General features: G+C 42.0%; 1 protein-coding gene across 6 annotated transcripts in view; it reads left to right on the top strand.

Moving 5' to 3' along the window:
- Positions 1 to 15,617, top strand: part of LOC104597718 (protein serine/threonine kinase) — a 58,918-nt gene extending 43,301 nt beyond the window's left edge. For 4 of the 6 annotated variants that reach the window (XM_088891360.1, XM_088891361.1, XM_010259437.2 and 1 more), the window contains one exon: positions 14,949 to 15,617. In XM_088891360.1, coding sequence (XP_088747486.1) covers positions 14,949 to 15,137 — 189 coding nt within the window. In that variant the 3' untranslated portion in view covers positions 15,138 to 15,617. Of the gene's footprint in view, positions 1 to 14,934 lie in introns of all 6 variants that reach the window. The other 2 variants (XM_088891363.1, XM_088891362.1) reach the window with 1 other exon arrangement.
- Positions 15,618 to 17,825: the final 2,208 nt, after the last annotated feature.

The raw sequence follows: 17,825 nt of genomic DNA, 5'->3' as shown, positions 1-17,825 counted from the left end.
TAGAATTGGGGGGTCGCATTTTAACTAATTATGACGAGATTGCAGAGGCTTTGGTGGATCATTTTAAATCAATCTTAAGAAGGCCCATCTCAAAAAGATGGAAGCTGGAAGGTTTTGATTGGCCAGTCCTAGAAGTTGCCGTTAGTAGGTGTCTGGAGAGAAAATTTGAATTAGATGTGGTTAAGGAAACAGTTTTTTCCATGGATCACTCTAAAGCTCCCAGGCCCGATGGATTCACTATGGCTTTCTACCAGGATTGTTGGGAATGGCTAAAGGATGATCTGATGCGAGCCTTTGTGGAGTTTTATCTTAGGGGGATTGTTAGTAAAGGGGTAAATGCCACTTTCATTGTGTTGGTTCCCAAGAAATCTGGTGCTTGCCACCCCAAGGATTTTAGGCCAATCGGCCTGGTGACAAATCAGTATAAAATCCTTGCAAAAGTCTTCTCTATTCAGTTAAAAAAGGCCCTTTCGTCAATCATATCTCATTTTCAAGGGGCCTTCATCCAAGAAAGACAAATTTCAGATCAAATACTTATTGCCAATGAGTGTGTGGAGGATTTCAACGTAGCAAGAAGGAAGGGCATTGTGTGTAAGTTGGATCTAGAGAAAGCCTATGACTTGGTGGATTGGGAGTTCTTAGTTAAAGCTCTGAGGAAGTGTGGTTTTGGGGCAAGATGGTGTAAATGGATTATAGGATGTCTTCAATCTTCCCATTTTTCGGTGTTGGTGAATGGTACAGTTAAAGACTTCTTTGGAGCACTAAGAGGTGTGAAACAAGGGGACCCTTTGTCCCCTTTCCTCTTCACCGTTTTAGTTGAGGTCTTTAGCAGATTGATCTCGAAGGCAGTGGAGGTAGGATTGTTAAGGGGTTGGAAAGTAGGAAGGGAGAGGGTGGTGCTAACTCATCTACAATTTGCGGATGACATCATTATCTTCTGTGAGGTTGGTGATGAGTTAGGGGCAAGAAATCTGAGAATGGTAGTAAAACTCTTTGAAAAAGTGACAAATCTAAGAGTGAATCTCCACAAGAGCCAGGTGGTAGGGATCAATTTAGCACCAGAAGAGATTAATGTTTGGGCCGAGGAACTAGGATGCTTAAGCAGTGAGTGGCCACTCAAGTATTTAGGGCTCCCCCTTGGTGCAAATCCCAGAAACATAGATTTTTGGAATCCGGTTGTGGAGAAGTTTGAAAAGAAACTTGCGGTGTGGAAGAGGAATTATATCTCTCTGGGGGGAAGGATTACTCTTATCAAGTCTACCCTAGCAAACCTTCCAGTTTACTACCTTTCGCTGTTTAGTTTGCCTTAAGCTGTGAGAAAGAAATTAGAGTGAGTAATGAGGGATTTCTTGTGGAAACTGGGCGAGAAGAAGAAAGATCATTTAGTAAGATGGGATCTTGTAACTAGGAGGAAAGAATTTGGAGGATTGGGTTTAGGAAAGTTGAAGGAAAAGAATGAGGCTCTACTAGGAAAGTGGTTATGGAGGTTCCCACAAGAAACAAATAGATTGTGGCACAAAATTGTGACTAGTAATCATGGGCTCTCTGAAAATGGTTGGAATGCTGGAGTGTCTTACATTGTTTCTATTGCTTCACCGTGGAAAGCGATTCATAAACTCCTCCCGTTGTTCCTCAATCATGTCAGGTTTGATCTCAACTCAGGTAACAAAGTCAAATTTTGGGAAGATGTTTGGGTGGGTGACTCTTCTTTAAAGACTTTATTCCCTTCAGTTTTTGCTCTGTCCCGCTTTAAAGTATAACCAGTTGCTGATTTCCTATCCCCCTCTCCCTCGCAATCTGGGTATGCTTGGAACCTGGGCCTCCGCAGAAATATGCATGACTTGGAGTTGGATTTGGTGTCTGCTATTATTCAGTTGCTTGATGGGATTTGTATAGATTCTACCAAGCAAGACACTAGAATTTGGATTCCTAACCCCCTTGGTGAGTTCAGTTGTGCGTCCTTCTTCAAAGCTTTGACTTCTTTTCAACCTTGGGTCCATTTTCCATTCCGTGAAGTCTGGTGTCGCCCTATTCCCCCTAAAGTAGGTGCCTTTTGTTGGGAAGTTTACCATGGTGCAATTAACACCTGTGGTCTGATGCAGAGGAGGAGGTCTGGCTGGTGCCTTTCACCTAATTGGTGTTGTTTGTGTGAATCTAATGGTGAAACATCTCTTCATATTTTTGTTTCCTGTCTTGTAGCTAGCAGCATATGGGAGTGGTTCTTTTCTCTCTTTGGTTTCAGGTGGGATACCCCAGTGAGCTTGGGGAGTTTGTTTGAAGCCTCCACTTTCAGGTGGCCAAAGAGAAGGGGGAAAACCTTATGGAGATGCACACGGGCAGCAGTACTTTGGATGTTATGGGAGGAAAGAAATCTGAGGATTTTTGAAGGGAAGAAAAGGTGTAAGGAATTACTGATAGAGGGGATTATGTTAAAAGTGACTTCATGGGTAAAATCAATGGAGTCATTCTTAGACTTTACTGTGAATGATATAAGGAATTCCTCGTCATCTTTTAAAAAGAAGGTAGTAAGAAGCTGGAATCCACCTAAAGCGGGACTCCTCAAATCAAACTTTGATGGGAGCAGTTTTGGCAACTGGGCATGGCTGGTATTGGTGGGGTCATTAGAGATGACAGGGGGAATGTGGTGGGGCTGTTTTCCGGCCCTATTGGGTGGGGAGACTCCATTACAGCTGAACTAAAAGCTCTGGTTTTTGGTATACAAAAGGCCTCGGAAATAGGTGTAAGGAAGTTGGTTGTAGAAGGCGACTCCAAAGTGGTGATAAGCTGGCTGAAGCAGGATGGAAAGTCTCCATGGGTATTCAGAAATGAGATTAAGAAAATTAATCACTTCATAAAGGATATGCAGGTTTTATTTCAGTGGACTCCAAGAGCAGCAAATGGGTTTGCGGATCAGCTAGCAAAGCAAGGGGCTAACAGGGAACATTGTTTTTGGGCTCTGTTGTAAGTCTACAAAGCAAATTTTAGGTGGAATGTCTTTGGACTTTGGGGTAGCCGAGGCTACCCATTCTCTGTACTAATATTCTCTTTTTTAATAAAATCATTTTACTGATAAAAAAAAAAACAAAAGAGAGGAAGAAACCATTGACAAGAAATGGACGATTGCAGAAAAAGGAAGAAGAAACTGTAAACTGGTAGCAACATCAGGAAAGGAGGATTGGGGGAAGAAATTTGTGGTGGAAACTTCAAGCCCACCGAAGGATTGGAGGGCTATTGCGCAGGTGATACTCAGAGAGTTGAACCTGCCAAAGCCGATGGTGATTACACATTTACACCTTATGAATCTCGTAAAGCTTTGATTGATCTGGGTGATGTTGAAGTAGAGATTTCAGCTTTAAATATTCACTCAGACGCTGGTGCTGTCACAGTCTCGAAATAGTGTCCTATCTCTAAGACCAAAAGTTTTGAGGTTGATGATAAGGTAATGGTCAGACTGCTTGGGTTGCCTTCAATCTCTGGAAGGAGGAAGTATTACAGTCAATAGCTATAACCTGTGATGCAAGATTAGATGGTGTCTTTGATTTTGATCTTCATTCAGTTGCATTGAATCTAGGCGGAGTTAAACCCAATGACATTTCAAGGAAGATAGAGGTCGTTTCAGATGGTTTAGCATACCTTGTTTGGCTTGCTACTTCCATTGAAGCTCAGCTATTAAGGAGGGACGAAGGGAGGAAGATGAAGGGACAAAACAGGCCTGTTAATGTGGGTTGCAAGGCAGGGCAGTTACTAGAAAAGAGGCCAAGTCAACTGAGGAAACCAAGAAAAAAGAGAATAACATTATGACTTGGGGAAAGTCTGTATGGCAGGGTTGGCGGAGGGATGATAGATCCTATGTTCAGACGGTGATAGGAGGCTTAAATGGAGACAGGAACATGCAAGAAGTTCAAATTCAAAAGGAGTTGAGCAAAGGTCGGTTAGAGTTCAGGTTTCAAACCATTCTTGTGAGCCGGTTCATTCTGGTTTAGTGAACCGAGACCAGTCACGTGAAGCCTTAAGTAAACACATGACTGTTAAAGAGGTTGGAGGATTGAGATTAGGCCCATCTAAAAAAATTGGGACTTTAGTTATGACTGGGACAGCTATTCTAAAAGGGGTGGACCAAGCCTTAACAAGCTACACACTCTTTAAGTGGGCACGTGACCAAGGGAACAAGGGAGATGATGGATGAAAAGATGGTCTATCATCGTCCCCTTCAAGCAATACAAGCCATCCGCCGCTCGTAGGAAAAAAATTCAGCCCCAGTGGAGCGGCAAATTCGAATTGGGCATAGGTTCCAAGCTCTAAGAAAAAGGTCAACTCCCCGGAATGACGCAATCCGAGGTTCAAGAAGCACCCAACAATAGTAGAGACATGGTGTTCCTTCATTCCGGAGACGGTAAATCAGAATGTTAGGACCCTTTTGAAGGTTGTGCGACGGAGGAAGAAAGTAGTTCAGAATCAGATTTTGAAGACTCCTCAAGTATTGGAAGTGTGGAACTTATAAAAACCAAATCACTTAGTGTTGATGAGAGCTTTCACATCGAGCTGTTATTCTTGGAAAATGATGATGTGGAACTTACAGATTTAGCCCAGAAGAAGCCCTCTCAAACTCTTTCTTTACCTAAGGAAGTGGAGATTACCACAGTTCTTATAGGAGAGGCAGGAGATACCGGTTGGCAAATCTGCTCCCAGTTCACTAGAGCAGCCCAACAATGATAGAAGACTAGAGGAACAGGGCACATCTCGGTCACCATTCATAGAATCATCAATTAGGGGACAACTCCTAAAGGCAAATTTTGATGCAAGGACTAAAACAACATTGGTTGAACACAATGGGAACCCACAATCACCTCTTTTGGAAGGATTAGCCGTGACTTTGCCCCTTCTTGTTGGTTCTCTAGCATCATTGCCCACTTCCCACAACCTTTCAGGTAATCTTGTCATTTCATTTTTTGGTACTGATGTGGGTTCTGTGCCTGGAACAGGTTTGCAGCTCAATTTGAAGCAGTGGCCATGGATGGAGAGTATTTAATTGGGGACAGGGAGGGTAAAGAACAAGAGTAAGAAGTGTGTAGAAGGAAAATCCAGGAAGAGGAGTTAGAGAAGATCTGGGATCAGATTTGTGTGTATTTGGAGGAGATGAATCAATCTCGAAAAAGCTGCAAAAGGAGGAATCAGAGAGGATTTGGGGACAGATTTGTGCTCTCCTTGAGGAGTATAGGCAAACAGAGGATTCATTGGAGGAAAACCAAGGAATTTTGGAGAGGCAAAACATAGAAAAGGCAGCCTTAAGTAGATTTGGAACAATTAACAACCAAAGGAAGAAGAAAATATCAGAGGTAGAAAGGTTGATATCAAATATAGAAGGAGATTTGGAATTTAGCGGAAGAGGGGAGAGAAGGAAAGCCTCCAAATAGGGGTCTGATCTCAAAGAGGGATTTCAAATCTTTTGTCTCCATGAAAATCATTAGTTGGAATGTGAGGGGGCCTTCGGCAAGTATTGCCACTTTTTAGAGAGAGGATGTTGTGGAGGTACTGGAGGAGCTGATAGGTAATTTTTCAGTGTCGTTAAAATTTAGGATGGTAGAGGATGGATTTACTTGGTCACTAACTAATGTGTATGGACCAAGCAATTACAGAGAAAGGAATGAATTTTGGGAAGAACTTTATGGGATTCAAGGGCATTGGGATGGTCTGTGGTGTTTCGGGTGGTGGGGATTTCAATGTAATCCAATTTATGAATGAATCAAATAATCCCCATCAGGTCATTACAACCAGCATACGGAATTCAATGATTTCATTAATAATTGTGAGTTGAAGGAATTCCCATTGTTGCAAGCCCTCTATGGTCCAACTTTTAGGAGATACCAACTTGCTCCAAATTAGATAGGTTCCTTTTCAATGAAAGCTGGGAAAACAAGTGGGCGGATTTAATAACTAGAGCTCTACATTGAGTCACCCGAATTTCATGAAGAAGGTTGAGGAAAGGTGGAGAGAAGATTGAGAGCACATATGAAGGATTGGAATAGGGAGCATTTTGGGTCCTCTTTGATGACCCAAATAGAGGAATTGGATGCGAAGAAATCCCAAAGAATCATAAACTCTTAGGAAAGAGACCGGAGATGGAAACTAAAAAGAGATTTAGATGAAGTCATCTTGAGAGAAGAAATTTCTTGGAGGCAGAAATCTAGATGTAGGTGGCTCAAGAAAGGAGATGGGAACACTAAATTTTTTTATGAACTAGCCAATGGAAGAAGGAAAAACCTAGTATATAAACTGGAAGTGGATGGACTAGTCCTTGATTCCCAAAAGAGGATAGCCAATTGTTTTGTTGACCATTTCAAATCCATCTTGAGGAGACCCCTAGGACCTAGAGTAGAGTTAGAAGGTGTGTATTGGGCAGAGGCTTCCAGAAGAGAGTACAAGCTACCATAGTTTTCAAGGCGCCAAGGCGAGGCTAGGTGACTAGGGGGCGCCTAGTTGCCTAGGCGGTGGATTTTTTATGTTAAAAACATAGATCCTAGGGTAGTTCCCTAGGTACCATAACCATATTTCTTTAATAATTATTCATGATTTTCATAAGAAAAGTATAAATTTCATATTAAAGTATAGAAAATCAACATATTCATGAGAGGAAAAGGAAGAAGGAAAATAAAAAAATATAGGGGCTGAACCCTTATTTTTGTTATACGAAAAGAAGAAAATAAAAAGTATTGGTAGTAGTAGTAGTAGTAGAAGAAGAAGTAGAAGAAGAATATATGGAAAAGGAAAATGTGCTGATTAGATAAAATTTTTAGATCTTCCTTACTTATTGGTTTAAGTTTTTAAGTCTTTGAGGGTTCAGTACAGCATTTAGCAATGTTTGCGTTGATTAAACCCTAATAAATAAGAAAATAATAAAAAGAAATTAGTATATAAACACAAAATGATTATTTTAGTTTAATAATGTTTATTTTATAATTATAATCTCAAAAAAGAGTGAATAAAAAAGTATTTTATAGTAGGAAGTAGAAAAGTGTTAGGTGATTAGGCGAGGCGAGCCTCAAAGGGCGCCTTGTCGCCTTGACAACTATGCAAGCTACTTGGAAAGGAATTTTGAGGAGAAAGAAATTAGACAAGTTGTTTTCTCCATGAACAGATCTAAAGCACCAAGGCTGGATGGATTTATAATGGCTTTCTTTCAAGATTGTTGAGACATAGTCAAAGAAGATTTGATTGAGGTCTTCAAGAAATTTGAGGATAATTCAGTGACTAGTCGTGGAATTAATGCTACTTTTTTAGCCTTGATTCCCAAGAAGAAAGAGGCCAAGCATCCAAAGGACTTTAGACCTATTAGTTTGGTGACTAGTGTATATAAGATTGTGGCTAAGGTCCTATCTTTGAGGATCAAAAAGGTGCTTCCATGTATTATCATCCAAGCCCGAGGAGCTTTTGTTCAGGGGAGACAAATAGTATATCAAATTCGAATAGCAAATGAATGTGTGGAGGAGATGAGGAGATCAGATCATCAAGGTTATGTTTGTAAACTAGATCTTGAAAAGGTCTACAATCTAGTGGATTGGGGTTTCTTATTACTCGTGCTAAGGAAGTGTGGGTTTGGGGATAGATGGTGCAAATGGATAAATGGTTGCATATCCCCCTGTCATTACTTCATCTTGGTCAATGGGGTAGTAAATGGTTTTTTCCCAACTAGTAGGGATATGAGACAAGGTGAGTATATAAATAAGGAATGGAATTGTAACATAATTGTTACAACAGTATATAAATAAGGAAAGGAAGCTAAGAAGGGATTATCGATTTGGGAATACAATCTCTCTTTCTTTCTCTCTCTCTCTCTCTCTCTCTCTCTCTCATTCAGGAGGCAAGCTTCCTCGAAAGAGTCCTTGAGTTAGGCAGTTCCTAACAAGTTGGTATCAAAGCCAAGATGCCAAGCACAAGGTCGTCCGCAATGGAGAACAGAGTCGACAACATGGAAGGAGAAATTCCAAGAATATTGGTTGACGTTAAAGAAATCAAAGAAAGCTTCGCATCCTTGCTTGAACGACTGGCACAAGCACCACCGCGCCGAATCAGGAAAAGCGTAGTGACACCAGTCATCGAAGCGGATCAAGAACAACAAGAATCGAGTTTCACATCTTCGCAAGAGGAGATCCCACATCCTGGCTTCTGCGAACAGAAAGATACTTCAATTACCACGACACACAGGGACCTAACTGTGTTCCACTAGCTTTTGTACACCTGGAAGGAGAGGCAATCATCTGGTACCAGTGGTACCGGTGACGGCACCCAAGAGCCACATGGGCAGACTTCACTGACGCCTTAACCATGCGATTTGGAGTTTCGGCCTTTGAGAACTATGATGAAAGCTTCGCTAAGCTACAACAGACCGGCTCCGTCCAAGATTATCAGATGGCGTTCGAAAGATTAGTTGTGCGCGTGCAAGGCTGGCCAATAAACAAGCTTGTCGGCAATTTTGTTGGTGGACTCAGGGAAGAATTGCGGCTAGAAGTAAAAGCCATGCAGCCTACCATCGTTCTTGAAGCAACAGCATTAGCTCGACTTCATGAAGACAAACTGAATCGGGCAAGAAGGATTAATCGACCTCTGGGAGCTGCGATAGACCAGGTATACCGAACCCAGAACTAGGTATCTTGGGTAAACCGGAGCCCAGATCAAGAGTAGGAATCACAGGCAAGGATGCCAACTTTGGTTCAGGCCCTGGCTCAGCAAAGAGGTTAACTTGAGCTGAGATGCAAGCTCGATGAGAAAAGGGCCTTTGTTATGCATGTGGAGACAAATTCGGGCTGGGCCATCGCTATAAGATCCCTCAAGTTTTCTTCCTTCAACCTGAAATCGAATATGTCGAGCAATGAATAGACATTGAAGAGCCAATGGACAACCAAGAATGGGGGAAATGGACAAAGGAATACCCGGAAGTATCCTTGCAAGCCTTGACCGGTCTTGCCTCTTCTCAAACTATGAGAGTAACCGGACTGGTACAAGGGCGCCATGTGTCGGTTCTGATAGATAGTGGCAGCACTCTCAATTTCATTACCCAAACATTGGTTAGATAACTAGGGATTCCAGTCCAATCATGTACAACCTTCCGGGTGCACGTAGCTAATGGGAGAAACCTGGTGTGCGATAGTACGTGCACAGAATTAAAGATGAAGATACAAGGACATGAGTTCGAGGTAGATTTGCACCCCTTGGAAATCAGTGGAGAAAATGTAGTTCTCGGAGTCCAATGGTTAAGGCAACTAGGGCCGGTGATATGTGATTGGGCCCGTCTCACCGTGGATTTTCAAGTGGGCAGTTCACAGGTGCATATTCAAGGGCAGTTGTCCAAGGGTCCAGGACCCATTAGTCTCGCCTCCCTAAGGAAACAGGCGGCAGACCCAACCCACATCATATAAATGCAGATAGACTCCCACGGGAATGACCCCATTCTAGCCCAAGGAAGTAGATCCGAAGAAGGCCGCACACAACTACAGCAGCTACTTCAGAAGTACTCAGTGATCTTCCAAGAAGCTAAGGAACTACCACCGAAACGTGCCCATGATCATTGCATTCCATTGCTGCCCGGAACTGCACCCACAAATGTAAGGCTCTATCATTACCCATATTTTCAGAAACTAGAGATTGAGAGGCAAGTGCAAGATATGCTTGACAGAAAAATTATACAACCCAACCAAAGCCCATTCTCCTCGCCAGTATTACTTGTGAAAAAGAAGGATGGGACATGGCGGTTTTGTATAGACTATAGGGCTCTGAACAACATTACTGTAAAGGATCGATTTCCCATACTGGTAATCGATGAACTACTAGATGAACTCGGCAGGGCCACCATATTCTCTAAACTAGACCTGAGATCGGGATATCATCAAATACGGGTTCATGAGGGAGACATCCACAGGACTTCCTTTCGTACAAACGAAAGGCATTATGAATTTTTGGTCATGCCGTTTGGGTGGACCTTGGAACTACTAGTACATCTACAAATCACCTTGGAATTGCTAAGGACTCAAACTCCTTACAAAGGAGTCAAAGTGCGCATTTGGTCAGACACTAGTACACTACTTAGGGCACGTGGTCGAAAATGGCATTGTAGCAACAGACCGGAAAATATCTCAAGCATGATAAATTGGTCCCGACCTCAAAATGTTAAGGAGCTACGAGGCTTCTTGGGTTTAACAGGGTACTGTCGGCGATTCATCAGAGAGTATGGACTGATTGCTGCCCCCTTGACAAGTTTACTTAAGAAGAATGAGTTCTGCTGGACTAGGGAGGCGCAACAGGCCTTCGAGACACTCAAAACAACTGTCTCATCCCCAATGACGCTTGCACTTCCAGACTTCTCAAAGGACTTCATCATTGAATGTGATGCGTCAAGCCAAGGAGTTAGTGCAGTCCTCATGCAAGAAGAAAGGCCACTAGCATTTTTCAGCAAAGCAATGACAGCACAGAAATGGGCCAAGTTAGTATACGGACGCAAACTAATTGCAATTGTTCTCGCAGTTCAAAGGTGGTGGCCCTACCTTCTAGGAAGGAGGTTCATCAAACGAACTGACCACCAGAGCTTGAAATTTCTGTTGGAGCAATCCGTACTATCCCCGGAACAGCAGCGATAGATAGCCAAATTACTCGGCTACGATTATGTCTTTAAATACAAGGAAGGGCACACTAACTAGATGGCGGATGCACTGTCACGCCTGCCACAACTATTTCCATTACTTCTCACGGGCCCAACATGTTCTATCATGGGTCAGCTAAGGGAAGAAGCTGAAAGGCACCCACAACTGAGCAAGCTGCATTCACAGGTCCAAGAGGACCCTACTAGCCACCCAGGGTACACAATGGAGAATAACTTGCTGTTGTATAAATGCCGAATGGTGATACCACAGGATTCAGCCCATATTCAGCAGCTTCTGGAAGTGTTCCACTCATCACAAGCAAGAAGACACTCAGGGATCCTACGTACTTACAAGAGACTAGCCACCCAATTCCACTGGAAAGGCATGCGAAATTCGATCCAAAAATTCATAGTCGAATGCGTCATTTTCCAAAAAAATAAGGCGGATACCCAGTCTCCAGCAAGACCGCTACAACCACTCCCAATTCCTACACAAGTGTGGGCAGATATATCCAAGGACTTCATAACAGGGCTTCCCCTTTTCTATGGCAAGTCCGTCATTCTCGTAGTGGTTGATAGATTTACCAAATACTGCCATTTTCTCCCTCTGTCCCACCCCTTTACAGCCTCAATGGTGGCTGAGATTTTTACTAAGGAGGTGGCACGACTGCATGGTACCCCTAACTCTATTGTCTCAAACCGCGACCCTATTTTTATGAGTCGTTTCTGGGCAGAACTTTTTCGACTACAGGGAGTGAAACTCTTCAAATCTACCAGCTACCACCCTCAAACAGATGGGCAGACTGAGGTGGTCAACCGGAGTTTGGAAACATATCTAAGGTGCTATGCAGGGGATAGGCCACGTCAGTGGCTCAAGTGGCTTCATTGGGCAGAATGGTGGTACAATACCATGTATCAGAGTGCAGCAAGAATGACTCCCTTCCAGGCTCTATATGAACGGGACCGACCTCCCCTACTCCCATATGAGAAAGGGTCTACATTAGTAGCAGCAGTAGAAGACCAACTCCTCCAACGAGATAGAGTGTTACAAGATCTCAAATCCCACCTCCATCGAGCCCAACAATGGATGGCAGACTCCTACAACAGAAGGCATAGGCCTGTCCAGCACCAGATTGGGGAGCAAGTCTTCCTTAATTTACAACCATACAAGCAAGTTTCAGTAGTAGGCCACAGGTGGAACAAACTGAGCCCTAGGTACTTCGGCCCATTTCGGATTGTGGGACGCATTGGGTCAGTGGCATACAGGCTTGACCTCCCAACAACATCAAATTTGCACCCGGTGTTCCATGTATCCCTATTGAAGAAATGGCCAAAAACGGGAGTAATAACAACAACCACCCTCCCATCAAACTCGGAAGATGGCCAAGTTCAAACTGAGCCCACCCAGATAACAGATTTCAGGTGGATATGCAAAGGGAATCACATCGAACCAAAGGCATTGGTGGTATGGTCAGGTCTCCCAATTGAGGATGCAACTTGGGAACCTTACTTGGATTTATAGAATAGATTTCCACATCTTGACCTTGAGGGCAAGGTCGCTTTCAAGGGAGGAGGGACTGTTGAGACACAAATAAAGGGAATACAAGTGTACAAGAAAAGACCACGCCAGCCTTTAGAGAATGTAAACTGGACAAGTGGAGAGGCTGGTATAATAGAATTGTAACAGCAGTATATAAATAAGGAAAGGAAGCTAGGAAGGGACTATCGATTTGGGAATACAATCTCTCTCTCTCTCTTTCATTCAGGAGGCAGGCTTCCTCGAAAGAGTCCCTGAGTTAGGCAGTTCCTAACAGTTCTGGAACCCGATGGTGGAAAAATTCAAAAAAGATATTGGCAACTTGTATGAGAAACTATATTTCCTTGGGGGTAAAAGTTACTTTGATAAAGGCAACTCTAGATTACTTGCCAATATACTTCTTGTCAATCTTTAGAATTCCTAAAAGGGAGGCAAAGAAATTGGAGAAAATGATGATGGGCTTCTTATGGGAACCTGGGGAAGAGAAAAAAGACCACTTGATTAGGTGGGTGGTGGTGAGTCGAAGCAAAAAAAGGAGGCCTAGGATTAGGGATTGTAGTGAGTAAGAATGAAGCTCTTTTAGGTAAGTAGCTTTGGAGGTGGCCCCTGGAGAGAGAGAGAGAGAGAATCCCGAAGGGCTTTGCTCACAATATCATGAAAGGTTATTTCTAGCATTCTCCCCAAATTCCTCAGGTTTGTAAGGTATGATGTTTGTTTTGGAAACTCTGTTCTTTTTTGGGAAGATATTTGGGTGAGCACTCAACCCCTAAAAGACTGTTTAAAAAGAAACTGATTTCATGGTTCCTTCTCCCTGGTTCTCCCTTTGGCTTAAACTGGGATTTTGGGTTCTGAAGAGGGTTAAGGGATGATGAATTTTCTTGTGTTTTAGAGCTCTTGTTGCTTGTTGACTCTGTGTGTTTGGACCCCCCTAACCCGGATACAAGGGTTTGGTCTCTAACATTGGTTGGCTCCTTCACTTCTCATTTGAATATGCTTTACATCTTATGTTTATGTATTTTAATTTTAGATAATAGGTTTTTTAAAACATTTACTTTAAAATTTAAGTTTATATTTTTTATTAATATTATGCTTAATATTTTTCAAAAAGTTTTTGGCTTTTTTTGAATTTTTTATTTTTTGGCATTTTTTTTGTATTTTTGTGCCTTGCTTCAAAAAAGGCGTGCGCCTCGCCTTGTACCTTGTGCCTCAAGGTGCAAATTGAGCCCTACGCCTTTTTTGCACCTTGCGCTTTTAAAACACTGGTATCATTATTTGGGTGCAGGTGGAACTTGCCCTCCGAAGTAAAGCTTCTGTTCACTTCGTCTGCCTTTGGGAGAATGACAAAAAGAGGGAAGCTAATGTGGAAACGTATCAGAGCCGCTACCTTGTGGACGTTATGGGAGGAGAAAAATGCTAGAATATTTTAAGAAAAGGAAAGAAGCCTTGCTGAAGTCAAGGAGTGCATAATGACAAGGACAGCAGTGGCTTCTAGAGTCACTACCTTGTGGTTGAAATTTTCACACTTGTTGGCAGATTACTCCTTTGATGACTTAAGGAGAAATTGGGCAGCAGTGGCTTCTAGAGTCTCCACAAAGAACAAAGATTAGCAAGGTAGTAGCAGCGGTACAAGGTATACAGCTGGCCAATCAACTTGGAGTGAACAATTTGATAGTAGAAGGGGATTCCAAGGTAGTAGTGGGCTGGCTGACAAGTCCAGAAACAGTTTGTTGGGGCTACAGGGATCTGTTAAAGTTAAATGACTGACAATAAATATGACAGTCAGGGTTCAGTGGGTTAGCAGATTAGCAAATACAATGGCTGATTCTCTGGCCAAGCAAGGGGTATCAAGGGAAGATTTGTTTCGGGCTACCTTGTAATTGTGTTATAGGCTTGTGTTTGTTTAGTGCTTATGGTTCAGTCCTTGGGGGAGGTAACTCCTCATATTCATGGAATTAATAAAATTACTCACTTATCAAAAAAGAAAAAGTAGTCTCCAAGTTCCTCTGATTCACCTTTTATTCATGGAAAAAAATCTTGGCCGGAAGCACTTTGCTGTATGTGCAAAATAAGCCTCTTTTATTTATTTTTTTTATCAATAACAGTAATACTTTATTAATGATGTGAAAATTTAAGAAGATTTAGATACAACAGGGGAGGTAAAAAGACTCAACTCCCCTACAACAGAATACAAAAACAGAAGTTCAAAAATTAGCCCAGAAAATAGCCTCCTCCCTATTCACCCCCTGCTTGGCCAGCCCATCTGCAAGTGAGTTAGCAGACCTCTTCACCCAGCTATAGTGTATCTCAATGTCTCTGCCCTCCCAACAGAATTTTTTCTTTTCATTGTTATATCTCCACAAGCCACTGTCCTCTTCCTTCAGCCAGCTAATCACCACCTTCGAGTCACATTCCAAGACCAAGCATCTGATAAGTGTTATATTTAAAAGTTGAAATGTGGTATGGGATTGAACTGCAGCCAATCCATTGTGTCTACTTGATTTTGTTTGGTCATTAGGTTGGTTCGTGTAGGGAAAGCTCTCTACTTCAACCAATTATGTAACATTTTTCCCACGTGTATCTATTTCTTGAGTATTCACTTCTCTCTCTTGTTACATTTTGTCCTTAAAGAAAGGGCTTTTTGTTGATAAATTACTCTGCTACCGATTTTTTGTTAAATTATTTACCAGTTATTCTTGAGTTCATTCCTGATTGCATGAATAAAGCTCATTTTAAATGCTATTACTATCTCAAAATCCATGGAGTGAAGTTCCTATGTTTCAGGAGGATGATAATCGGAATCAAGGTGAAGATGATGCTACATTGATCAAGCGTCTTAGCAAACAGAGGCGGCGGGCAATTTTAGCAGCTCGTGGCGGTCGCCGTTCTCTTGCCTCTAGAAATTCCTATAAGGACAAGGGTGGTAAGACCTCTTATAATTCCAAGATCCAGAAGCAAATGGCAAGTTTTTGATGCGATCAGCAGCAAGATCCAATGTGTGAAACTTTTCATAGAAAGCGAGTAGAAGGGATTTCAAGTCTCTTCATCCGTCCAACATTGATGTTGTACCTTACCAAGGGCTCCTACCACTACTGCAAGCAGGTAACAACAGTTAGGACAGGAGCCAGTTTGCATGGTGGACCCTATCAGGGATCCAATTGAGCTATTGTAGGCTACAGTGCTACACCTAGTGACCCAAATTCTGTCATTTCTCATACATAGACACAATATTATGCATTGTTGATTTTATCTATTATTAATTATTAGGGTAGCGGTTTTCTTCAAGATTACCCAATTCCCATTTTTTGATCAGTTTATGTTGTTAAACTATAGGTTATTAGGTCCCTATGACCCTAACATTGGTTAACTTATACCAACCTGTGCCCAAGGAGGAAGAACCACACAGATACATCTACTAGCAATGAAATGATGAATGTTAATTTTTTGTTGCTACATGGTTGAAGGGGGGAATAAAGGTGATGGAAAGGTATCTTTGTTTATTTCTAGTAAGAAAATATTTTTGGTGGTTCAACCATCCCGTTCAGCAGTTCATTGACATTTCAACGGTTTTTGGAAAACAATCTGGGTCAGGTGAAAAGCAGAACTGAATAAGTGACCAGTTCTCGGGTCAAACGGTTGCCTGCGTCAACAACTGTTTTAAAACCATGGTCTATGCAATCTGTTTAGTAGAAAATGTTGATGTGGTGGCTGAATGTGTTCTACTTTCACTTTCAACGTCATATGAGATGGGTTCTGGTGGAAATGTTCAGAGGGTGTTTCTTTAATCGTCCTCTAGTGTGAATTTACTTTAGGCATACTGTTACATTTGCAGTTATGCATGCTAAATGGATGATGTAGCAAATTAAAAAAAAAAAAATTGTCATACCAAATAGCCTGTTAGCTGGTCCCTTGCAAGTTGGTCTTCGGCATCTTAGTTAACTAAAATATGCCTAGGGATCCATGTTTAGTGTAAATTCCCAAGAATGATCTTGATGGTTTAGTTTAGACTTTAGATGCTAGGAAATGGTCCTGCCGTCCTGGCTTAGCGTTTAGGAGACGGGATCGCCTGCTCACATATAGAGCGCCCCATAGCCCATCCCCTCGATGCATTGGGAATATCTCTCCATGACAAGAACGGAAGATGTTCCCAACGCACAGGGGATGGGTTGTGGGGCGCGCTGTGGGCAGCCAATCCGATCACAGCGTTTAGCATTACAAGTTCTTGAAAACTCTTGTATTGGGTCTATTTCTATGTTGTATCTCAGGATGGGACTTGGAAAGTTGGAAGATAAAAGTATCTCAAAAACACCATTCCATTTAGGGGGAGTTTGGTTGGCTACTTTTCTACTGATATTGACTGACCAGTTGAAAAGTACGTCGCATTTCCCATCTATAAAATGGCTTTGATAAGTAAAAACATTATTAAAACTGAACAATTAGCAACTTATGTGATTAATTGCTTTTTGGTAAGTGGCTTACCATAAACCTACTGATGAACCGAATGCCACCCTAGAAACTGAAAATTCCTGCTGTTGTTGCTGTTTAGTGCTAGCATTACTATCATTGCCTTTGTAGTTGAACTCCTCAGTCCTCACCCACCCATGTGCCCGGAAACGAAACAAACAAAAAGGTAATTGGATGATTGCCAGCAGTAATCATTTCCCTGAAGTACATAAAAAAGTTTAGTTGGGTCCCCATGTTTTAATTTTTCTACAACACACAACACATCACGGGTTACATTCGGTACAAAGGTCCCACTTCATCTTTGATCTTTCCCGAAAAACACCAAATTTATATTTCTTTATCTAATAATAGAGCAACAAACAATAATACTAAAATGAAATCAGGGTTCGCCCCAGATCTAGAATCCCTACTAGTGCAAGCACAGATATTTAGGTCTCCTAGAAGGACCATACCAATCCTAGAGAGTAGAGATGAATCTAGGAGACGTAATGTGGGGCTGCTCTTGACAAGTTACGACCAACTACAGCCAGTTTGCTCTAGTCCAATGGAGGGCACAGGCTGATGCTACTATCCTTAGTATCTGTCAATCGTAATACTTGAAAGTAAGGATAAAAATACAAGGCGATACACCGGTAGGCCTGTATCAGTGCTGCTTTTTTATCTTTTTTGAAACTGGTTCAGAGGGACCAGTTTAAGGCCAGTCTACCCCCTGAACCACTCGTTGACCTGAAACGCTTCTTGTAGGAGTATAACGGAAAGGCTCCGATGCGATATATATCTGCCGATATATAACAAAATTTTGATCCTTGCCTGAAAGCACACAAAAACCATTGTCATACCACTGTACTAATGGACTAGAAACCAAGGGTTGATGTTGGTGACGATGATAAGCATTCTCGAACATTTCATCTGCTCACAAAATAAAATAACACATAATTTTGGGCATTGATTATTTATCAATTACAAACAACCAGGGAGCTTCAAGGAGGAGAGGGTATGTATGATTATGATTATCATGCACTGGAGAGAGAGAAGGAATAACAGACACCATGTACGATCATTTTCATTGCATAATTCCTGTCTGCACATAGTTCAGTTTTGGGTCAAATTATCTCTGGACATTTCAATTCTGTATACAGGCATGGCATTGAACACGACAAAGAAAATTTTGAAGGTAAAAGGAATATAATCCGTAAC

Source organism: Nelumbo nucifera, chromosome 7, assembly GCF_055504915.1.
Source record: "Nelumbo nucifera cultivar China Antique chromosome 7, China Antique-T2T, whole genome shotgun sequence".
Taxonomy (NCBI): Eukaryota; Viridiplantae; Streptophyta; class Magnoliopsida; order Proteales; family Nelumbonaceae; genus Nelumbo; species Nelumbo nucifera.
Note: the sequence above shows the minus strand (reverse complement) of the source record. Positions and strands in the feature narration are given on the sequence as shown.